The 24,579-nt window shown below is 42.3% G+C and overlaps 1 protein-coding gene across 4 annotated transcripts in view; it reads left to right on the top strand.

Moving 5' to 3' along the window:
• Positions 1-3,052: 3,052 nt before the first annotated feature.
• The window catches only part of SORCS1 (sortilin related VPS10 domain containing receptor 1), a 500,902-nt gene continuing 479,375 nt past the window's right edge, over positions 3,053-24,579 (top strand). For 3 of the 4 annotated variants that reach the window (XM_039217305.1, XM_039217304.1, XM_039217306.1), the window contains exon 1: positions 3,071-3,628. In XM_039217305.1, the coding sequence (XP_039073236.1) occupies positions 3,071-3,628 (558 nt within the window). Of the gene's footprint in view, positions 3,629-24,579 lie in introns of all 4 variants that reach the window. The other variant, XM_039217307.1, reaches the window with a different exon arrangement.

The following is a 24,579-nucleotide window of genomic DNA, read 5'->3' as shown; positions in this document are numbered from 1 at the left end:
GCACTTGATGAATTATCTCGTGGTACCATTTGGGTGCTTGTACCCCACTTTGGAGCTGACTAATGCAGGGATAAGACGGAGCAGAGCAGTTGTGGAATGGGGAAAGTGTTAGGAGGCTGTTGTGTTCATCCAGGTGAGAAATGATGACCACAGACTAGGTGGTGGCATATTTTTCATATGCACAATAAAAAGACTGCTTATTGGAATTACAAATCTATGCTCTCTACTGGCATCTGAGAGCAACTACTTTCCTAATAAATAACCCATTCTTAGTGTATTACATTAGCAAAATCTATTGGATTGTTGGTGAGTTGCTAGATAAGAAACACCTTGAAATAGGCTAGCCCCCATTTCTCCCCTGATTAGCTCAATTCTTGAAGTCTTCTGGAAAAAGAAAATGTTTTAGGGAACTACTGGTACTTTCCTTTCCTGCTTGTTGACAAAAGATCAGAGACATACGAAATAAAATGAACTTATAAAGAAAAAAGTCTTGGAGCCGATTTCACCCACATCTGTGTCACCTTTGTCTCAAATGAATAATTAGAATCAGGCATTTAAAAAGAGCCTGCCCTCTATGAATTCTCAGCAAATGGATTGCAAATGATTTCATTTTAAAGGGATTATTGTAATTAGTCTGTTTTAAAAGACGGGAGCTGTAAACTCTTTGGGAAAAAAAAATTCACTCTCTTTCTACTAGTTCTTCAGGAAGAATTGCATTTTGGAACCCAAGCAATCTAAATTTTGGTAGGGCAATAATAGACTACCAGAAAATTTGAATTCACTAATTTCTTTTTTTTTTTTCCATTTTGCTTTTTCCAGTCCTATATTTGGCCCGGAGTTTATCTGGGTTCTGACTTTTCTAATTTGGTTTTCCTCTCTTGGAGGAATTCTCACACACTCATCCATATTGGAAAGGAGGTTAGCAAGGCATAGAAAGAAGGCATTAAGTAAACAATCCTGCAAAGCTCTGAAAACCTTTCTCAGGAGAGGAAAACAGCTGCCCTGGGGTTTAACGAAGAACACTTGCATTTTGAGGGGAAAGGACCTCTGGCTCTCCTCTCCATCTAGAAGCCTGCCAGGCAGTGTTCCTTTTTTAGGAGGATCCAGGCTTGGGGAGTTAAGGTGCTTTTGGAAGAACAGGCTGTGTCTCCCTTACATACAGGTCACTTTTGATTTCAAGTCCTCATATTTAATGGCTAAGAAGGCTGCCCCCTTGCATTTGTGTATTTCTTGGATTGGTCATAAGAACTATAATCTCAGTTATTTTTTGGGTAACATAGCTCTGGGTTGGATTGAGAGAAATTCCTCCTGGACAGTATCAAAAAGGATATTATTATTAAAGAATAATTACTGTTACTTTTAAGTTGGTCCCACCACAAAGTCACAATTCAGATTTTTGAGTGAGGTTTCCTTTGCAAGAGTGAAAATGAACAGAAAATGTAATTGGAAACTGAAAATTGTATTATTTTGCATGGCATTCATTTATTTAATCAGTAAATAGGCATTGAATAATTTAATAGCTGCCATGCGATAAGAAAGTGTTATTAGGCATATGAAAACTACAAAGAAATTTGAAGGTATTTCAACCCTTAGAAGCAAACTTTCCATTTGAAAAAAGGCTTGGATTTTGAGAAATTCTTTGTAATTTTCAAAGCCCATTCACCTACTATAAATCTTCATCTGAACATTTGAACAGTAGCAGGGGAGCTGGGCTGGGCAGACATTATAATCATACAATTATAGAATTTTAGGAGTGGAAAGGACTTTAAAGGTCATCTAACGCAACCGCTTAATTTTAAAGTGTAGGAAGCTGAGAGATTGCCACTTTGTCTGAGGCCCCACAGTAAACCGGTAGAGCATCCTGCAAAGACTTGAAGTTTTCTAATAAGAATCTTCAGGCATGTGCTAGTAGCTCTGGGCTAGGCACCACCAACAAAGAATAAATACAGTACCATGCCTCTTTTCCCGTATCTGTTTGCATACAGACGTATAACAGTTTCACTGTTTGAAAATGAAGATTTATTGCTTTAATGACTGACAGATTTCCTACCGCAAGACTGTGTGTCGAGTCCTTAGGATAAAAGTGGCGAACAAATTAAATTGGTCACTTCTTCCAAGTTGCTCACAGTTCCTATCCTCAGTGAGTTTGTGGTCTCTTAGGGTTGCCAAGATATGCGCCCACAAAATGCAGAAAGACTGGATTCAAATACAGTGAGCGCTTTAGGGGGTCCGGAGAGCTATCTAAGCGAAATCATTGATGGAAAAAAAAATCTCCCTATCTCTCTCTCTCTCTCTCTCTCTCTCTCTCACACACACACACACACACGCGCGCGCGCTCATTTAATTACATCATTCTCTGCTGGTGCCTTCCCGGGATCTCCCCCAGGCTGGGACACGCAGGCTCTGCTCACGCTAAGGTCAAGACGCCAACTCACGGAGACTAAGGAGGGAACGACCAGAAGCCCACCCAACCTTAACATCTAAATTGGAAGAGCCCGGGGGGGCGGGGGAGGAAGAGGCAGCAGAAACTGGTGGAAGCTATAAAACAGGAATAGCAAGTCCCCAACACCGCGAGCCCTCCGCGAGCTCCGGCCGGCCGCCCCCACGGGAGCGGCGCGCGGGCTCGGCGCCGAGACCCGAGGCCGCGGGGGCGCAGAGCGGGCGGCGGCAGCGGCGCCGCCGAGCCCGAGGAAGGGGCCGGCGACGCGTCCAGTCCCCGCGGCCGCCCGCGCGGCGCAGCTCGGCAGCGGGACGCGGCGCCGGAGCCCCGGCGGCCCCCGCCCTCCCCCCGCGCCGCCCGCCAGCGCGCCCGCGCCCGCTCCGCCCGTGACTTCAGCGGAGCTCCACCCCCGCGTGGCGGCGGCTCGCTAGGTCCGAAGCCGCGCTCGGCACCAGCCCAGCCTGGGCGAGCGGCTGCCACCTGCCCGGCGCCGCCTGCGCCCGCCCCCGTCCGCGGCCCAACTTGGATGGAGTTGGGGTCCTGAGCGCCCGCCCCCCACGGCCCGCCAGCGGAGAGCCCCGCGCCGCCGCCTCCGCTCCGGCCCCCACTCCGCTGCTCTCCGCTCCCGCGATGGGAAAAGTTGGCGCCGGCGGCGGCTCCCCGGCCCGGCTGAGCGCGCTCCTCGCCGGCGCGGGGCTCCTGGTCCTCTGCGTCCCGGGCGCCTGCGGCGGCGGCTCCTGCTGCCCCCAGCTGCCCCCCGGTTCGGCCCCACGCTGGGCTGCAACCCCGGGGGGCTTCGCGGGACGCGGACCGCGAGGCAGAGCTGCTGCCACGCCCCTGCCCCTCCTTGGGCGCCCCCTGTTCGCCGTGGCCCCCGGAGACCGAGCGCTGTCCCTGGAGCGGGCTCCGGGCACCGCGGCGTTCACGGCGATGGCCCCACGCTCTGGCCGGCGGAGACGGAGTGAGGCGGGACCGGGGACGGCGGAGCGGGGAGACGGCGCGAGTCGGAGCCCCCAAGGAACGCTAAGGGACGGAGGGCAGCCGGGGCCTGGGACTCCGGCGCGGGACCCGGACAAAGCCACTCGCTTCCGGATGGAGGAGCTGAGACTGACCAGCACCACGTTCGCGCTGACGGGCGACTCCGCACACAACCAAGCCATGGTCCACTGGTCCGGCCACAACAGCAGCGTGAGTAGACGGGGACTGAGGGCCAGGCGTGAACGATGCAAAGGGTTAAAGCGGCTGCGTGATCTGATGGAGAATTTGGAGAAATGGGGTTTCTGCACTTGAGAGACACCGCAAACTAAAGTCTTCCCTGCCCACCTCCCCTAGGAGTTAATGTCATCCATCAGGAGACCCATGACTCCACCAGAGTCCTCTCAGAAACCCCCCAAAGCTTCAAACTGGGCAGGCAGATCTTGTTTCCTGGTCTCATGGGTGTAGTAACAGAGCTGAAGACCCAGGAAACAGAGGGGGTTAAAGTATTCTGAATGTGGAGGTGAATGGGTTAAATTTCCAGGCAGGATGACATTCTTTTAAGTGACTTTCCCTTTACTTGCTAGACTTACTGGTGAGCACAAGTAAAATCGAGACTTTATCTGTAAGCTTTTTATTTTTTTGCAAAGCTCCTAACCCCCCTTCCCCACGAGGGAAGAGGTATATAGTGGACACTAAGGTGCCCTTAATGTATTCTCTGTTTCTGGGGACCAAGTGGATGCAAGTTTCAGGACAGGAACTCTCTAGCATCGTCTAACAGCACCAGCCAGTGTGTTTTGAGAGCTGGGGTTTTCCAGCCTGTGAATGAGTGGTTGTTCTCCGGCATGATCAGTCCCGGGAAGATCAGATATATCCCAGTGACAACAACCCCCTGTTCTCCCCAATTGCCAGACCTCGTCTAGAGAAGCGCACAAATAGAGACTTAGCCCTCCCTTTATGAAGGGACCAAGGGGGATTGCTGGATTCCAGGAGGGTGACACCCGGGAGATTGGGTACAGCCCCGTAGCTTTGGCCACGTCAGGGAAGGTTTTAGATTTTTGGAAGAGCCTGCATATCTAGAATCTGGGGTAGCTATTTCGGCTTAAACTGCACCTGGGAAACTTCAATGAGCTGAAATAGTAAAGAACTAGGTTTGATGGGAATAACTGAAGATGATTTAAAAGTGTGTAAAGTTCTCTAGGCTGCCATTAAGCAGAAAAGAACACAAAAGCCAAGGATGGGTAAAATGAAAAAACAACAACAACAACAACAAACCTCAGAGTTCAGCTTCCATCAGGTTATTGAGATTGTAGTATTTGTAATATGTACAGTGCAGCCTGGTACCTTTCAAAATGTTTTCAGTTGTGATGTCATTGCCAGAAACCTTCCCAGGGAAGTGCCACTTTAGTGAGTTGTGCTCATTGTCAGCTTTTTAATGAAAGTTATGAATATTTAAAAATGATAGTCTGTCATTATGAGTTCCTTAGTATATAGATAGAAACTGTATTAAGGCAAATCCTGATAAACAGTATTTTGTATTTATGTCTCTGTCCTGGGAGCATCATCCAGGTTTTCCCTACAATTCATCTCTCATGACTGAGGCTGTGGTTTTCCATGGTTCTCAGGAATGGTTTAATCAGATAATTGAAGCTGCAATTCTTTCTATTAAAGTTCTGGAGACCCTTGCCCTCATTTCTTACCTTAACTAGCATATCTTTCATATCATAACCACTAAAATTAATCCGCCAATTTGAACTTGAATCTTCTTAAACTGATTGAATAACTTCCACACTGCTTTAAGTGATTAACTCAAAGCTTCTGGCTTTAAGGGGAGATTTTAAACGCATCAAACATATTACGTCTTGTTGTATCAAGAAGTAGAGGACATTGGACTCAAAATATTTCTGGCTTTTAATGTAATTCAGGCTGTAAAATATCACTCACCCATTAGACCTCTACTTTAGTTCATCTCTTGAAAGATCTTGGAAAGAGCTGGAAAAGGAGAGTACATCTTTGGCAAATTTTAAACTCCATTTAAGAAATGGCGCCAAGCACTGCCAGACTTTTTTTTTTAATGATGCTTATAAGCACAGTAGGGCTTATTAGGGTCAGGGATTGGATGGCCAACAAGCAGGGAAGTCTGAGATAATGTAGGAAACCAAGGTGGTGCACATTAAAGGCTTGAGCTCTCACATTTGAATGAGATTTCTACCGTTTGAAGTTTGTAATTCTTCAAGGAACCCCTCTGCTCCCCATCCCCGCCTTTTTACACACAAATTACAGGTTTTTTAGTATATATATGCAGATGGTAGAGGGAGAACAATCCTCTCCATCCAGGTCCCACAAAACAAAGCTGGCTCAGTCATAGGAGAGACAAAGTTTCAAAAAATACAGAAAGAAGCCAGGCATTTAAAAAAAAAAAAACCTTTCTGGGCAACTTTGTGATGTAAAAAGCAGTGTGGAGACTTGGGTTCTAGTTCTAATTTATTTGTGGTTTGCTCTTGGCAAGTTGATTGCATGCTGAGTGTGAATTTCCTCATCCCTAAAATGGGGGCAAGGCCAGTTAATTACCTGCCAGGTTACACATGAGCGAGCTGTGACTGTCAAGGTCTATACACCTATTTGGAACTCTCAACAGCCCTTCCCTTCTCCCCAGAGCAAACAAGTCCGCTCATTTAAACCTGAGGTTGACATCATGCAGCTCTCCTTTTCTTCACATTTAGATGTCAGTTCCCCATAAGTCTGCCCCCAGCCCACTCGGGGCCCCAGGCAATATACATCCCCAGAACCTATCTGACCTTTAGCTAAAAGCCTTTGCTAGGTAGGGTTTCTGATTACAGTAACCCCTGCCTTAAAGGTGTAAATGTATGGTAATTATAGGCTGCCTGTCAAACTTGTGAGGAATTCTGGATGTTTCTCTCGCCTCCTTCCCTTCTTCCTGCCCCCTCGCTGTTGGACTTGTGCAGTTGTGTAAAGACATGACTGTTTTGCTTCATCCGTGGGAGTGATGTGATTCGTCTCTACTGCATTCTAGCTTGATGGAAAGTGTTGCTGGAGTTGGTGGAACACCTGGGGGGATCTTTTGGCATGAAAGGTGCTGGGGGATGAATCATTTGTCATGAGCTTGGTGTCTTAAGCAAGAACATATTGTTCCTACCCTACTCATGCTAGGCATGCTGTGCCCTGATCTAAATTTATACAGTAATCCTGACTTTGTTAAAATACATATTTGTCTGGATATGTATGTGAGATGGAGCATGTGTTTATTCCTCATTTCCAAGAAATTTCAAAGCGCTACGCTAAGTGAATCCTAATAAAAATCCTCATTCGGTAATAGGTGAATGGCAAGTGTTAATATCTCTATTTCGTATTTTAATGCTGTAGTCAATTTGCATATTTCAGCTCAGTGCCTTGTCCTTTTCTCACTGGAAATAGTATTATAAGGTTTGTTAGCAGAGGCTTTGACTTCTAGTTTGCCATTCTGGTACTTTAATGCTGCATTCGTCATAGACCATGGTGGTCTGGTTCATTTCCATGCACTGCTTTTCCTTCAGCTGTTCCAGGACTTGACATTTACCATGGAACCTTAGTGAATAAACTGAGTCTCAACTTGGGTCAGTTTTGGGTAGACGTCTTCTCTTCCAGCACCTCACTTAATTTTCACAAAAATGCTCTGAGTAGATATTGTTATTCTCATCACATAGAGAAGAAAACCAGGATTCTAGAAAGCTAAGTGAATTGCTAAGATCTTATGGAAGGTCAGTGTCAAATAGGGGCTGGAACCCTGAGTGAGCTAACTTCCCAACCTCACAGAATGGCTGGTCTTAGAGACTTGGAGGTAGGACAGAAAAACTCAGACCTTTTGGAGTCAGAATTTTAAATCATCCTATCTTGGGGTGGATTTCAGATGATGGTGGAGGAGGGCAAGTCCTAGCTATAAGTTCCATCTCCCTGTCGAAAAGCAAGGACTTTAACAGGTGCCTGTCACATTGCACTCTTTATCTTAAGTAGTGATTTGCTTGTTCTCTTATCCGCCTACCTCTTCATCTTTAGTGAGACATGGAGTCTGCACCTGGTGATTCATTGGTCACGAGGTAACCTGCCATCATTCAGCTCTCAGATCTGGTGTTCTTCAGGAATAGATGCCTTTTCAAAGTTACTTACAAATCTGATTTGTAGAGAGGTTGCACATAAACACTTTATCTGATTGCACATTTAGACCTATTTTTTTACTTGACTTTTTTTAAAAAAAAAGTAGAACGATAAAGGGTGTTAGCTTTCTCTAACAAGCCCACATAATTCCTTCTCTGATCGGTGCTTTATGCTATTAGTGAATGTTAATGTGGTGTGACATGGAAGGCAGTGGGTTTGCAAGCAGAGAGATTTGAGTTTGAATGTTGAGTCTCCTGCTTACCACACTTTGTCTTGGACAAGACACTTAAATTCCTTGAGCTTCACCTTCCTCAACTAAAATATGGGGATAGTACAACTTTTGCAGGCTTTTTGCCGAAGACTTGACATCATGTATGTGAAGTGGCTGATAAATAGTAAGTGCTCAATAAATGCTACTTGTTCTTTTAGTTGAATAAATAATTCTCAAGTGGCAGATAAGGATGCCAAGTTATAGTCCTGACTGTGTACAAAAACAAGATATGGAGTCATAACGTGTCCCGTTACAATGCTGTGGCCTTAGTTTCATCCTCTGTAAAACAATGCAGATAGACTAGAAAGCCATGGAAATCCCTTACAGGTTAAAAGTAACTGAACAGTTTGTTCAGCCGGCTTATATTATGCACCTACTACATTTAAGCGCAACGGGAATGTTGAGGATACACAAATGACAAAATGACCTGTAAGGAGCAAGTCTTTTATTCCACATGATTCCTCCTTTTTCCGTGATTAATATGCATATCCATGTAGAGGAAATCTAAACATTTGGGATACAAGCAGGCAGTCATTTCAATGTAGATTTGCAGCAAAATCTAATTTATTATGTTTTTTTGTGTCACATCTTCTTGTTAAGGAACTTTGTGTTTTTGGATAAAAAAAATTCTTCGTATGAGATTGAGAATTCAGTTTCCCTTAAGGATATTTAGTGGGGTTTTCTAGAGGAAAAGGGCATAAATGTTGACTCTGGGAACTCTATCCACATCCTTTTATGGAGGGGCCCTAGAAACTCATAGACTAAGGTACAAAACTCGATGGAATTGTTTACTTAATAATTATTTAATGATTTACTTAAGAGAATAAAAATTGCTCACCTCCAAGGAGAGATTGCCATATGGCAGCATTATGCTAAGAGGCTAACACAAATTGTCATATTGACTTTTAATTCTACAGATATGTATTGAGTCCTAATATTTGTTAGGCACTTATAATAGAGACAGATGTGCAGTGATGCACAAAGGTGAGAATAAGTATTACCTGCCCTCAAAGAGCTTTCTGTCTTGCACTCAAAAAATCCTGCAGAATCTGAGAATCCCCTGAGGGCAAAGCCTGCCATCAGATCAGAAGATGATCAGGCACCTACTACGGTGGTCTTCACATCTCCTGGTGGAGCAAGTGCATCAAGTGGACCTTGTAATGTAGAGAAAGTTTTGATTAAGAGATGGAGGTTATTACAAGGCTATTTTGAACTGAATAAAGGCCAAGAGTAGAGATGTAAATATTCCTATGTATTTCAATAAATTAGCCTCTTTAAATGTAAACTATGTTTAACTGATGTGTTAATCTTAGAAGTCATTTAAAAAATAAGATTTGAGCCAAAATATGTAAATTGATCTTCTAGTGTCTTTGGGTATATTTCAAGCCCCAAAATGAAAATAAACCTGTGTGGTCACTTAAAAATACGATTGCCTTTCTTTGCACCTTCAATCTCAGCTGGAGCCATCGCTGTTTGATGTTTTCCATGCAGTTTTCTCTAAAGGACTTTGTTTTGTTTAAGTCCTTGGTCAGAACTATCACTGGCCAGGCTGCCCAGAGGGTAAATTAATTGGGCTCCTTGCCAGCTTATGTTAAGTCACTAAATGTATGTAAAATATTTGTTCTGTCTTTGTGTATGTCTCAATTACTGTTCTGTGTCTCTGGCTACAAAGGGTGGAGAATGCATCTGTGTGTCCTCAAGAGGAAATGAGCCAAATGGTGTCAGTGCAGTGGCTAATGGGGATGGCAGGGAATAAGGGAGGTACCTGGGAGGTGGAGCCAGGCTCCACAGAGGTGGAATGGTTACTCCGGAGGGGTATGCACTCTGCTCCGGTGGGTTGCGTCAAATAGTCAAATGGTTGGCAAGAAACAACGGTGGAATCTTACTGCGCAAGGCTCATAAGGAAAGAACAGAGCCTCTTCTAAAATGTAAGTAGAGGGAAAAAAAGGACATGAATGTTCTGCAGGAAATCCTACATGAAATTTTCCCTGTGTATAAAAGATGCCATGTCTGTTTCTATAGCACTCCTGAATGTTGTTATAGCACTTTAGATCCCTTGCAGCCATTTCCTTTGCAAAAAATGCTTCAGCTTTCAAAGATTGGAACATTACTTCCCTTACCTCAGTTTTTTTTTCTCCCCACAGGCCTATGAGATAGGAAAGACAAATATGATCTACATTTCTCAGGTAGGGAGATCAAGGCACTGCCATTAAGCAGGTCAGTTAGTGGAAGAAGAGTCAACAATGTTTTGCCCCACCTTAGGACTGAATCTTGGTTTGGCCCCCTGCTGGCTTTCCATAGGCAAGTGTTAGAACATCAGCTGCATCCTGGCCCCTTGGTTTATCTGAAGTTTATGCACCTGTGTCGATAATGTTTGCCACTGTGGGAGGAAGTATGGATATCGGCCATGCAGCTCCTGAGTTCTATGCTCAGCTATTCAAGTGATTTGTGCTGGGCTTCAGAGCAGGTGGTCCCATCAAAAGTCATGCTGCTGGCATTGTTTAAACCTTTAAAAGGGGACCTTAAAGATAGATGATGGGACTTTCTGCAAGCAAGGTCTCTGGCAAAAACCCATTCTCCATATTCCACTGCTAATGGACTTGATTATGTATAACTGGCCTAGTTGCAGAAGAAGCCTGAGGAGGGAAAAGGGGCATATCCACCTCTTCCCCTCTTTAGTTGTCCGGTGCAGATTAAATGTAGTTTAAAATAATATTAAGTGTGATCTCAGTCAAAGGAACCTAACGTGTCAACATTTGGGAACAGCAGGAGTCAAATTGAAGGGTGCTTGTTGATACTGATGGAGTTTATTGGCTCAAGGATTATAATTGAGTTATCAGCTATTACCTTTACCACTTCTTACTTTAGGGGCATGGGTGGGGGAATGGAGCAAAGGAGAGTTTGCTGAACACTAGGGATAGCTCTCTATCGCCAGATAAGATATATTGATTATAATAGAAACCCCTCTTTACAGTCATATAAATTACCACCAATTTTGTGAGAAGCTTCCCGGAAAGTACTTTCTAGAGCGTTACATTATTTCTTTCCATCTTCCCACCACCATAATACAAGTGAGGCATTACTGTCCTCATTCTGAAGTTGTGGAAGTCAGGGCTTAAAGAACTTGCTTGGGCAAGGTCACCCAGCTAGAAGGTAGCACAGCTGGAATTGGTTTTTTGCCCTTTCTGGCTCCAAAGAATTTCCCATTTGATCACATTGACTCTCTGTTAAGTTCTGAGTTTCTTTAGCCAGAACTTGACAAGTTAGTGCAGAGGGGTGGTAGGGGAATTCTGGGCATGACGACCCCCCCTCAGGGTTTTCCCTGTCATATCATCCTGATCAGGGCACTAACCTGATATTTTTTACTTGGTAATCTGCCTTATGATGGAGCTCAGTCAAAGCCTCAAGGGCCTTCTGTCCCCTTGAGTGGCTCTCCTGGGGTTATTAATACATGTCTTCTTGTTATTCTGGGAGGATGTGTGGGAGGTACTGTTTGGTTTCTCCCTGCTGGCTAATGAACCTAGAGTGACAGCATGGGCAACTTGTACACTTTTTAAAGAAGCTGCTAATAAAAATCTTGCTATCAGACAACCAACTAATCATGTTGTGCCCTGAAGCCAATGGATTGATGCCTCTAGTCATCTTCCCCTAATCAGAGTAGCAGAGGCTATTGAGACACAGAATTGTGGACCATAGATCCTTCTGCTTCAGGGTCTTTGGGAGAAGGGAGGAGAGTAAAAAGCAGAAGGTCTTCCCCTTATCTTAGCACTTCCCCGAATACACTCTTGATAAAAATCATTAGGGAGAAAAGGTTATTTTAGGCATGGTTGTCATCTGCTTAGAAACCTATCTGTATCTGTGTTTACTCTGACATGGGTTTTGCTGAGTTGATGGGGGAATTCTAAACTGGGCAGCTGTGGGCACTTCGGGCAGCTTCTTAAAGGGCTTGCCCTCTTGGGACCTGCTTTTACATCTGTTGATAGGGACTAGGACTCTTTATGTTTTACAGACTTCCTTAGGAACTCTGTAAAGCTTGAAAATCATTTCCTTAAAATTCATGTGTGAATTTTGAGGTCTGTGAACCCCTTCCATTGTCTGTACAATCTTACGTCAATATGCTTCACTTTTCCCTGTGGTGAGCTGAAGCCCACAGCTTTTATCAGCTTCTCCATGCCAACTATGACTCCTGTGGTGAAGACCTGGTACAAGGTACTGTAGGAGAGAGACAGTTATATGGGACAGCACAGATTCCCCAGGAAGAAGATGATGCTTTTCTGCCAGAGGGTGATATTTTTTTTTATCACTGAATATATCCTAGGCAGTTATCTTTTCTGGATGTCCATACAACCACGAAAAAAGCCATGTCTTCAGTCGCTGAAAGAGTACATTATTTTAATTAGAACACAATGTTTAGTGACGGGTTGGAATTTCCACTCCACTATGTACTAGATATGGGAACTTGAGCAATTAACTTTATAATTCTGTTCATTCCTCAGCTGTAAAATGGAAATAATAGTGCTATACTTTTTATATGGTTTCTTACTGGTTAAAGGAGACAGCAGGTACCAAAATGCTGAAAGTGTCATCTTTCAACATTGGCATTGATAGCAACCAATCAAGGTAGGTTAGCTATTGTCATCATTATTGTTATCATTATTTTGTTAGTACTGTTACTACTAATGCCAAAGTATGACCTCCTAAATGGTGTTAATATGTTGCTCATGATAATACGTTTGTTTCTGCAGTTATGTTTTCCATTCTAGTTACATTTTCTTGTAATAAGTCCAGGACTCTGTCTTATGCTTTTTGCCATCCTTCTCAATGTCTCCAGTTATTTTGCACATAATAGTTATAATAAGTGTCTAGACCTAATTTCCAGTGTGTGTGTGTTTGTGTGCATGTGCGTGTATTGGTTTGGTGGGAGGTTTCCACACCAATAAGCAATTCTCTGACACCAGGCAGGTGTCCTACAGTTCAACTCTGTTTAGCACTGTCTACCCAGGAGTAGCACCTCAGAGTCCACCAGTAAAGGGCTCAGTCCAACAGGACTGCCACCCCTACCTCCCAACTTCAGATGCCATTCACAAGCCCAGGATGTCGCCTGTGCTTTGGACCAACTGGCTGTAAATTAGAAGTTTCAATGACTGTCTCCTTGGATTTGATTAATTTGCCAAAACAGCCTTTACAGAATGCAAGAGAAACATTTTACTTACTAAACTGCCAGTTTATTACAAAAGACTATAACTCAGGAATAGCCACATGGAAGAGATGCCTTGAGCAAGGTTTGGGGAAAGGGCATGGAGCTTCTGTGTTCTCTCTGAGCATGCTGCTCTCCCAGAATCTCAACATGTTTACCAACCTAGAGTCTCTTGGAACCCTATCCTATTGGGTTTTAGGGAGGCTTCATTCCATAGGCATGATTGACTGAGACCAAAAGTTCCCAACTTTCCAATCAGGTGGATGGTTCTCCTGGCAACCAGCCCCCATCCTTAGGTGTGGTCCCATAGTCATCTCATTAACATAAAAAAGGACACCTTTATCTCTCTCTGGTCACACAGGAAATTCTAAGAGTCCAGGGAATTTGGTGACAATGATGAAATGAAGATCAATTATGCATGCATTATAAACCACAATATTGCAACTTGCTTACTAAATATTTGCTGTTGTTGGGTAGAAAAATTTTCCTCTATCCTTCAAAGTCCTTCTGGCTGGTCTAAGATTAAATTGACATGAGACAGAATGTCAGGAGAAAATCACATTTTATTCTTACATGTAGGAAATCCACATAAATGTGAAATTCCAAAGACAGTAAAGCAAAATGGGGCATATCCATCATTCTGAACTAAAGAGAAAGGGGTATGGATCTGAGACTTGAAAGAGGAGGAGGACAATTCACAGGAAGATGAAGAAGAGCAAATGTTTGGTAAAGGAAATATTTTCTGAGCCACGTAGAAACAATGGGGTACAGGGAGGAATTTTAACAAATACTTTGCTAGGTTCTTCACACTTAGTTCATATTACAGTGTAGTTGTATATGGTGATAGCTCCCTTCCTGAAACAGGTTCTCCATCCAGATTCTTTTTGGCAGTTAGGGGGAAGGTCAAAGATTTTTCCCAAATCTTTTGGGCATTGATTGTTTTCAGCTTGAAATAATCTGCACAGCCTAGCGGCACATTTTGGGGCCACCAGCTCTTAGTAACTATACTGTTTTATTTGCTTGTCCCTTGGGGAAAATGACTTTTCACTTAAAATAAACAACCCATGATCTTGTGCATGAGTGTTGTAGAATATTCAGCCACTAAGAGATTGCTTATTTAAATATATATGTATTGAATTGGGAAACCTCCCACAAAATACCAGAAAAGGAAAAATAGATTAAAAATAGTACAAATATAAGACACATGAAGTCAGTGTTTTTGTTTTTGTTTATGCTTTTCCCTCATATATCTCAAGCCCCTAGAAATATACCTGAACATAGAAGGGCTCAATACTTTCAAAGTTTTATTGTATGCTAGAAAAAGAGGAAAGATATGATTCAAAATGTTTGCCTGTGATTATAATGATTGTTGGGTTTATAGGTGATGCTTTTCGTTTGTCCATAGTTTTGCTGTTGTTGTTTTTCAACAAATATACATTGCTTGAGTTATTAAAAGTTACTTGAAAATGAAAAAAAAAGAGAGAGCATGGGAGATTTTGAACTTGGCCTCATTAGAACTGAATTCCAGGCAATAGGACTAAACAAAGAGCCCATGTTCAAGTTGCCTGATTTGCTTCCAATCACTATTATTGGAGGATAACTAGTGCCTAGGGTTTTTGCAAAGCAGCAGGATCATTCTATGTTTCTCCTCGAGGGTGAGCCGCAGCCAGGGCTACTGGCCCTTTTGTTTACCATGCCCTTTGCCAATTCCAGAAAGAGAGATCTGAGGCAATTTCACCAAACTAACAACCCCTTCCAGAAATTCTAGTAGCCTTCAGTCCCCAATAAAAGAGCATGTATTTCATTTTAAAGCTTCGTCTCTGTCTTAAGCTTAGTCTCCATCTCTAAATCATATATGTATATACGAGTGCATACGTAATAGATGTGTGCGTCTCATATGCTCACGACAGCCTAAACACTGATGTACTACACTTAAGTCTCTACTCTCAAAAGTGGAATATTAGATGTTACTGTAAGGATGCATACTGATTGTGAGAGCTCCGTGGAATAAAATCTCCAGAACAAAGAGAGAAAAAGAAACTAAAAAGAGACAGAGACAGTGAACACAGAGAGATGGAGAGAAATAATAAGAGGGAGAGAGAGAGAGAGAGAGAAAGAGATAGCAGAGGTGGACCAAGAAAGAGGAGGATAAAGAGAAGGTGAGGCATGAGACAGACAGACCAGAGACCGAGAAAAGCAGATGGAGAGACAAAGAATTGTAATAGAGACATGGAAGCTTGGAGTAAATCACAGAAAGAGAGAGAGCTGAAGCAGAGAGGAAACACATCAGTGAGTGGAGAGAACTCACTGACGACTCCTCAAGAATGAAGAGCAGAACTGAGTCCTAGACTTATGGTAGCCTTGCCTTTTGGCAATAGTACTTCTCTTTCCTTTGCTCTGGGGGGTTCATCCTCAGCCCTGCCATGGTGCCAGCAGACGCAGCCAGTCCTACGTGTGTGGCAGCTTTGGGAGTCACACACGTTGGTTGGCTGGGTGTGGGGTGGAAGGGGTGTGTGTAGTATTTATGCATTTTTAAGCCTGTCTTAAGAGTGATTTCCTGTGGGAAATGAAACTGATGATCTGGATGGTAGAAAGGCAATTTTTAACCTTTCCTTTTATACCAGTCTGTGCTGTTTTGAATTTTTAACATGGGCATGCATTTCTTTAATAATAAAAATACTAAAACATGTTTTAAGTGGCTGTTGTGTCAGCACTATGCTGAGTACTGAGAATACAGAGCTGAATAAGACCTGACCTTTGCCCTTGAGGGTGCATATTCTGGTGGAAATAGACAGACACATAAACAGATAAATTGCAATTTAGTATGATAAGTGCATAATAGCTGTAATAGAGTTTTGTGCAAAGTGCTTTGGGAGCAAAGATGAGCAGGGAACAACTAATTCTGAGAGTGGGAGGCGAGGCTTTAAAGGGAGGTGACATTTAAGCTGGTCTTTATACAACATGAGTTTTGCAGACAGAATCGGCCACTCCTGTCACTTTTAAACTTCCCAAATCTTAGGTCTTGGATTCATTTTAGATTGTTAGCATGGTCAACAAGCTGTGACAGGGATGGCACCCTCTTTCTTCATCATCTCAGTGCCCAAGTTATTTGGAACCGAGGCTCACAGTATGTTTAAATATCAGATTAGACTCCCCAGTATGTTAAATATCAGTTTAAAATGTCCTATTAAGTACTTGGCTTCACCCTTACCGAAGGAACTTGATTTTCCCCAGAGGAGAGTTTTTCCCCTGAATCTTTGTGTATCCATGTATGCTTGTACATGCATGTGTACAGATGCACACACACATACCAATTTAAGATATTTCTATTATATTCCCAGGATAATTTGATTAAGCAGTGATGGGATTTTTTTTCAGGGTTATTGTATACATTTCTGCTTTTAAAGAGTTAAAAGTGGGTGTTCATGTCATTTTCCTACACTTGCTTCCTAAATCAATGTGGGGAACTGGGTGCATTAGGATGAGTTGGATGATCACCACTTAGGATTGCAATATGATTCAAGGCAGTAAGAGAAAGCCATGGAGTGTACATGGAGTACCATTGTTCTCCATATTAAACTAGTATGCCTTGAAAACAGGAGGCAGAACATATATCAATTAAATATATAGAAGAATCCCAAAGAATAAATTTAGCTTTTAATTAGTTGGCCCTTTTCCTTCCTTCTTGGACACAAAGAAATAGAAAAAAGAAATAGAAAACAGGACAGAAGGGAGTAGCAGGTGAGGAAAGGCATGGCCAGAGAGAGGGAGCATGTGCTCTCAGAACTGGCTCACCAGCTCATGATCAGTTGAAGAGATATTTCCATGGCCTTTGAGTTCCACCGTCTCTATGCATGGAATTCTCAGTCAGACTGAGGTTTGAGATGATGTTCCAAGGTCCAGATCTGGCTTTATAGTATTGTGACTTAGGAATTTTCACCTAGCTTTTGTGCTACTGTAGTAGATTCAATGACTCAGGAATTTCACCCTTTTCAGGCAGAAATGACTTGAGAATGAGCTTTGTAGCTGACCATAAATATACCCTGCGACATATAAATGACCATCCCCAAAGAGTAAGATGAACTCTACCATGGTCTGAATGCAACTCTGCACCCCCTCAACCCAGATTCATGTGTCAAAATCTAACCCCAAAGTGATGGTGTTAGGAGGTAGGGCCTTTGAGAGGCAGTTAGGTCATAAGGATGGCATCCTCATAAATGGGGATTAGTGCCCTTATAAAACTGACCTAAGAAACTCCCATACCCTTTCTACCTTGTGAGGATACAGCAAGAAGATGCCATATGTGGAACCTGGAAGTGGGCCCTCACCAGACACTGGATTTTTTGGTGTCTTGGTCTTAACCTCCCTGGACTCCAGAGCTGTGAGAAAGAAATGTCTCCTGGTCATAAGCCATCCAAGTCTATGGTATTTTTTTTTTATGGCAGCCTTAATGGACTAAGACAAGTTCTCTTCCAGCTACCTAATGCTCATTTTCGATATTAGACTCTCCTTGATATTCATTTAAGTTAGATTAAAATCTTAGAGAAAAGAAAAGGAAAAATCGTATTTGCTTTAAAAGCTCATCAAATATGGGAGTGCCCAAGTACCTCTTGCTCAACCTAAATGTAGGTCTTGAAAATATCTCTAAAGAAGCAATGGTTATGTTACCATTTTAGAGAGAGGCACTAATTTATCTTTCTTTTGCATGTAGGATTTGAGGTAGTTTAGTTAAGGCAGGGATTAGCAAGCTGTGACCTGTGGACCAAAGTGGCCTAACACTTGTTTATGTATGGCCCACAAAAATGCTTTTACATTTTTAAATGGCTGAGAAAAATAAAAAGAATGACGGGTCATGACACCTGAAAATTATTTGATATAAAATTTTATTGGAATGCAATCATCCTCATTCATTTACGTATTGTCGATGGCTGCTTTGGGGGAAAAATGACAAAGTTGAGTAGTTGTGACAGATTGTGTAGCTCATAATGTATAAAGTATTTATCCTCTTACCCTTTTTGAGAAAGGTTTGTCATTGATTTAGGAGATTGGAGAGAATACGAGCAGTGAGGCACAATGAAAATACCAAAGTTGTTATCTGCATACTAACTTGAAGGTGGTCCTTTGACCCTCTCTTTCCTGCCTCAAAAGCATACATACTTTTAGCCACTGCAAATGCTCAGTTCAGTGCGGACCTTTCGTTCTCTGTTCCTGTCCCTTTGCTCATACTACTTCCTCTGCTTAGAAACTTAATCATCCATGAAAAAGAGAAAGAAAGAAAGTTAATCAGCTCTGTTTCTGCCGAGTTAAGTCCATTTCATTCTTTAAGTCCTTCCGTGCTTGGCTATCACCTCCTTTCTGAGAGATTCTATGATACTTCCAAGAAGAAGAGATACCTGCATCTTATGGGAAGAGATCTTATGTGCCAAGTTACTCTCTTTATGCCTCTTTCCAAGCACTGGCTTGGATTCCAGTCAGTGTACAAGGCTCCATTCTATTCATGTTTATATGCTTGTATTTGGCCCACAGGAGGTACTTGTTAAGTGTGCATTAAAATGGAAGAACATTAAGCAGTATAGGATCATTTCATTGGCCTTTTCTGATAGAGAAGGTTACTGATTAACAATGAGACCATAATGATGGGCTGCCTGGATATTTTTCAGTGTCCTGATTCATGAAATATAAGCTATCTGGATTGCCTCATGCAAATAGTTTTAATAAAATGACCCAAATTTAGGCAGAAAGACAGAAACAGAGATGCAGAGAGAGAGAGAGAGAGAGAGAGAGATTGAGAGGGAAGGCATAGATTCAAATCAAATAAATCAAATGGTGTTGGAGTTATAGCATCCTTACAGCATGAGTAGTAGGAATGTGTCTTAATGAAGTCTGATGTTCTAGCTGCCAAGATGTGCTGATGGTTGGTGGGGGCTAGCATTGCCTCGGGCCTCAGGGAGAAAATAACTTCATGCTCCTAATTTAAGGAGCTGGATTGAGAACTAGCCCCCATGATAGAAAAGTCTCAGCAAAGCCAGAGCATTTGAAAAATGGTGAGGACATATTGCACTGTGAGAGATAAAATTGCATTTGTGATAATGGACTGAACCTAGAGCACCATGACAAGGAGAAAAGAGTTATGGATTAAATGGACATGTTTTTTTCAGGCACATTTACCTGAAAGGGTACCTTGAGGTTTGGTGGATTTCCCAAGTGAGTTTGAACAGAGCAGGAATTTAATTAAAGGTAGGTAAGGACTGAGGGCTTAGGTAATAGTTAATAAAATAATAAGCAATACTTACGAGGTGTTTACAGTGTGCCAGGTACTATTCTTGGTAAAACAGATGTCAGCGATAGAAAGCAGGCATTGTCATTATCCCCATTTTAGAAATAAGAAACTGAAAGATGGGAGGGTAAGTAACACACCCAAGTTCACTAGGATAGCAAAATGTAGAATTGGGATTTCAGTCCAGATAGTTATGGTCTAGAAATCTCACCTCTTTGCAATTCTCTTCTACTGCATTTGGAACATGGCATTTCATCTTTTTGGTAGGTTCACCTTGTAGTAAATCATTATTAAGTGACTAATACACGTCAGGCAGATGCCAGACACTGGGAATTTGTTTGTGATTAAACCAGTAGATTTTGGCCCCCCATGAGTTTAGAGGTTCTTGGCCCATCCATGGACTCTCTGTGGAGAGGTTATGATCCAGGACTCCTTCTGTGATTTAGACTTTTCAGAACTCCCAAAGCTCACTCATTCCTCAGGAGTTAATAGGGGAAAAAATGTAGGGGAAACATTTTTTAAATATTGTCAGATAACAGGTAGAGTTCTCATTGTCATGGCTAAAATAATGTATTCACAGAAATCTTTGTCTAAAGGGATCTAAACTCTTAAGGGGCTCTCTTTGTCATGGACTTTGGCAAATTAGTGTTTGTGTGTAGGTGTGTGTATGAAGGACATTTATAAATACACATCTCTGCTTCTGCCTTTATGTCTAAATCAGCAGCCATACTTGTACCTAAAGCTGGACAGTCTCTTTCAGTGTCTCTGCTTTGCTTTCCAAGTTTGAGACCAATTCTATTGTCTAAGTATATAATAAAACTATAGGGCTGGTTTTCTATGAAAACAAAAATGCTTGCCCCTGCTGTAGGATTAAGCAAAGATTTTCTCTATAGAGAAAAAGTATAAAACAATTTCAAATGCAATAGTAGCTTTAGCACTGAGTTCAAAGTAGAGCTAAAGTGATGTTTATTCAACAAATAATTTGGGATTCTTTCTTATAGCAGTTCCTTTTCTTATGTGGAAAATGCTCCTTTCTATTTAAGAAGGAGTCCTTGATTTCTTTCTCTAAATCAGGGGCCATTTAAACCAGATTGTATTGTATGCAACGACTATATTTCAACCTAACAGCTAAGTTGTCTTAATTCATTCACAACACATTTGAAAGGTCTGACCTGGATTTATTATTCAAACTACCCTATAGATAACCTTTTTGTGTCTTTAATGGACTTCCTTATTTTTAGGCCTGCTTACATTTTATTTATGCTAAATTGCTTGCAAAATCATGAGTTTCTAATTAAGACCTGTTATCTTTCTTTGTTAAAACATTTGTTGTGTGCTACTTAATTTTCCTGCACAGTGATTTTGTATCAGAGAGTATTTCTTAAAATGCAATATTTCGACTGCAGTTGAGACAGAAAACCAGGATAGTAAGTGGGTTTTGCATTGTTTAGACAGGACTATTTCTGCAATGTGCCCATCTGGGATGACTGACAAAATGTTTCCTTCCCATAAGATACTTGTTTCTGGCCTTTCTCCAGTCTCCTCATTTTCTTCTGTAGGTGATTTAATTCAGCAACTTGCACGTCACTATTCCTGGTAAAGTATTTTGTACCATCCAGAAATGCCTAATGTGTTTGCCCAGGATTTTCCTACCAAACAATCTGCTTTATTCATTGCTTGCTCATGTTTTAACACCACCTCCCACCCGCATTGGTGTTTATCACATTGTTTGGTGATGGATATGAGCAGAGAAATCAGAATGCTTTCATACCTCCCCCTTTATCCATGGGGAGACAGAGATTATCACCACCTTGCTGAAGAGGGAGGTAGTTTAAATAGCACCATGCACCCTGATAGCTTAATTCTTTAAAAGAGGCACTACAGAAAGTCTTGGCATATTCACATAACCATTTCTTTTTCTACCCCCCCCTCTTTTGCAAGAGGTGGTGTGGTTATTCGTTACACACATATCCTTACAATCCTATGCAAAACGCAGGCAAGAGACTGAATGCAAAATGCCTTTGTCCCTTTTGTGAAGCTATTGTTTCTCAAAAATTGTGACCACACCTACACAGGTTGGAAGAACACTGTGCTAATGGTTGAGAAGAATGTGAAAGAATTCAGCAGGTGGAGCTGTTCTCTGTGAGGCAGTGCTGAACTTAGCTCTTGCAGTGGGCTTCAGCCACTCACTGCTGAGTGCCCACGAGGGCAAGTCTGAGGGTGCTTAGTTGTTTGGCAGAGACAAGTTAGCTGTAGGATTGTGCACTTTTTAAACTCAGACAGTGTTCCACCTGGGTACATCACTTTATATGAGGAGATGGGGTCAGCATGTGCCTGGCTCTCTAGCCGACTATTCTGATTCTCAGAAATATCCTGGGTGGTCAGTAAAGACTTACTAAGAGGAGGAGGTGATGTAGTTGAAAACATGGACTGTGTTGCCTCCTGGTTTTGTGTTATACTTACTAACTCTTTGCCTTTATTTGTAGCATCAGATAAACTCTACCGTGTGCTTAATTTTCTGGTAAGGCTGAGGGTATGGAAGTAGTCCTCTCAAGTGGTTCACCCTCTAAGGGGGAGATAAATAGTTAAAATTCTTTTGGTATGTGCAATAATAGGTATTTATAGAGGAGAAGAATCTAGCCAGAAGGGGGTGGGTGAGGTGATGACACCAGTAAAGACTTCCAAGAAGAGGTAACATATCATGTCCCTGGTAAATAAGAAAGATAAACAGGAATTTTCAGCTGAAGCAGTGAAGAAAATATGCTCTTCAGGGAAGCACTTGTGCATGTGGCAAGTCAGAGGTATGAGAGGGAATAGCCCATGAAAGGAAGGGAGAGCCACTAGCACTTGTAGAAGGCTGAGGAAGGAGATGAGGCTAGAGAAGCAAACTAGCATAATAACCTGAAGGGTCTTGCAAACCAAACTGGACAATTTGGGCTTCATTCTGAATACATTAGAGAGTGACGTGATCAGCATTTAAGTTTGGGAGAAGAAATATGGTGACAATGTATTGGATGGACAAAACATTGGAGAAAGAGGGGCTGGTTAGAAAGCTACTTACAGAATTCACTTGTTCACTGAGCCCATTTATGAGGCATTGTATGAGCAGCTGAGTGCCTGACTGTGGATGCTGATGGTGCCCTTTGATTTTCACACATCCTCTTCAAGATATTGCTGCAGAAGACAGGGCCAGTGCACACAAAGCTTCAGAAGATCTGTGTGATCAGTTAGTGATATCTTTCATCTGTTACATACTTCAGCCTTCATCTTTGGAAACATACATTACCTCAGCAATGCCAGAAAATAGTTGGAAGGAAGGCTGTGGTAGGATTTAGGATGCCCTGGTGTGGCCCGCCACATGTTTTTTGCATACCTAACATGAGTCATTTTAGTTCCTTCGGCTTATTTTCTCCTTTCCCAAATGGAAATGCCAGACTGGACAATAGCAGAGGTCTTGTCCATCTGTAGACCTATAAATGTTATCCTACCTATGATCTAGTAATAAGTAGGATTTGAAATGGTATTTAGGAAGAGGTGGGAGAGGAGACACAGGTGAAACTGGGATTTACACCAAATTATTAATGATTGAGAGGACATTGTAGGGCTAGACAATATGGATTTGAACCATGTTAAAACATTTTAGTATAGATCACTACACGAATGATATACAAATAGATACTATGGATGAATCTGCTGAGCATACAGGTGGTATTTAATAAATATTCAAATTAATTTTAAGTAACTATAACAGATGACATCTATTTTCCTCTTGTCCCCATGCCTAATGCAGTGCCCTTCTCACAGTAGTGCTTGAGAAATATCAGCTAATGCAGACGACGTAAACTGCCTTCTTCTGAGCATGGTTAGACATTTGTATAAGAATAGCACTAATGGTTTAATCTGCTACTTTCAATGCAGGTTCTCTATGGCACAAAATCCAAGCTTCCCATGCAATCTCCAGTAGGATTCATGACAGCAATCCCCAGTGGGGGCTCTCCTACAATCCTTATTGCCCAGCATCACATCTTAATATCTTGCCTCCTCCCAAACCTCTGCTGCATTTGAACAGCACAGGAAAATGGAGAATGGCCCTAGGAGGCAGCAAATGAGAGGGTTACCCCAGGATCCATTTTTCCAAAACAGAGTGGGAAAGCTTTGGAAGGCTAAAGCAGGAGAGGGTAAAATAAGGTACCCTATCTCTTTCCCTCCACCATCTTTTCCTTCTCCTTAGAATCAAGGAGCTTTATTTGTTAGGTGTGTTAAGTTAGCAAGAACTGTGTTGCAAGTGGGGGGGTGATGGGCTATTTTTTCAAGAGAGTGAACACTGGTATTTTTTATAGTGCTGTGGTCAGTGAATTCAATGGTATGGTGTTAAAGACAGGAAATGACACTGCTGTCTCAGCATAGCTCCCTGAGTGCAGGACCCACAACTGGGACTGTACTGGGGAAGCTCCTACGTTCCGCATGAAGCCAAACATCTGGGGAGATGTGATCAAAGGCAGAAACTCCTCTTTGCTACAGCCAGCCTCTAAAATAGACCCAATTAAGCTTTTTAACTAGGAGCCCAAGGGATTCCTCACCCCAAGGCCCCGTCACCATTCCATACTACCTAGGACTTCTGTATACACACAGACAGGAAACAGTAATAATAACTTCTCTGCATTACACGATGAAGAGCCAGGAACAATTCTGAGTTAATGATCAGAGCACTGCCCCAAAGCAAGTCTGCATTACATAACTACCACCGTCTTGAAGAATAGTCCAATAATCCCTGTTGAGCACACCACATACTTTTTCAGTTTGTTCTGGCTGGGAGAATTGTAATAGTGGTAACAGTTGAATCAGAGAGGAAATGTTGCAGTTTATATTTTTACCTAGAGTAGACAGTAATAATTGTGATTTGTTCTAATGTTGAATAATGTGTGTGTGCCCCTACGCTCCATGATGCCCATCTCTGGAAAACTGGCCAAGATGAAAGTTTGACCAAAAGATGCCCAGTACAGATTCTTAGGAGCTCAGTTTGAGTGCACATGGGGATTTGGCTGAGGCTTCCATTCCTTGCTTTTCCACCATTCTGATTTTGGTAATTGGGTGTTGCTAACTGTTGGGTCCTTAGGAAGAAGAAAGATCTTTGAGTTCAATCCTTCCGATGCCCTCATTTTACAGATGAGAAATCCGAAGGCTGTTGAAACTGAACTATATATACCGTGAAGGACTTCAGAGTAGATGCTCTTGTTTTTCCAGATGGTTCAAATCACTGATGGTCT

The sequence above is a fragment of the Hyaena hyaena genome, unplaced genomic scaffold (genome assembly GCF_003009895.1).
Source record: "Hyaena hyaena isolate Hyena2069 unplaced genomic scaffold, ASM300989v1 scaffold_677, whole genome shotgun sequence".
Taxonomy (NCBI): Eukaryota; Metazoa; Chordata; class Mammalia; order Carnivora; family Hyaenidae; genus Hyaena; species Hyaena hyaena.
The sequence above is the reverse complement of the archived record's forward strand: the minus strand, read 5'-3'. Positions and strand labels throughout refer to the sequence as shown.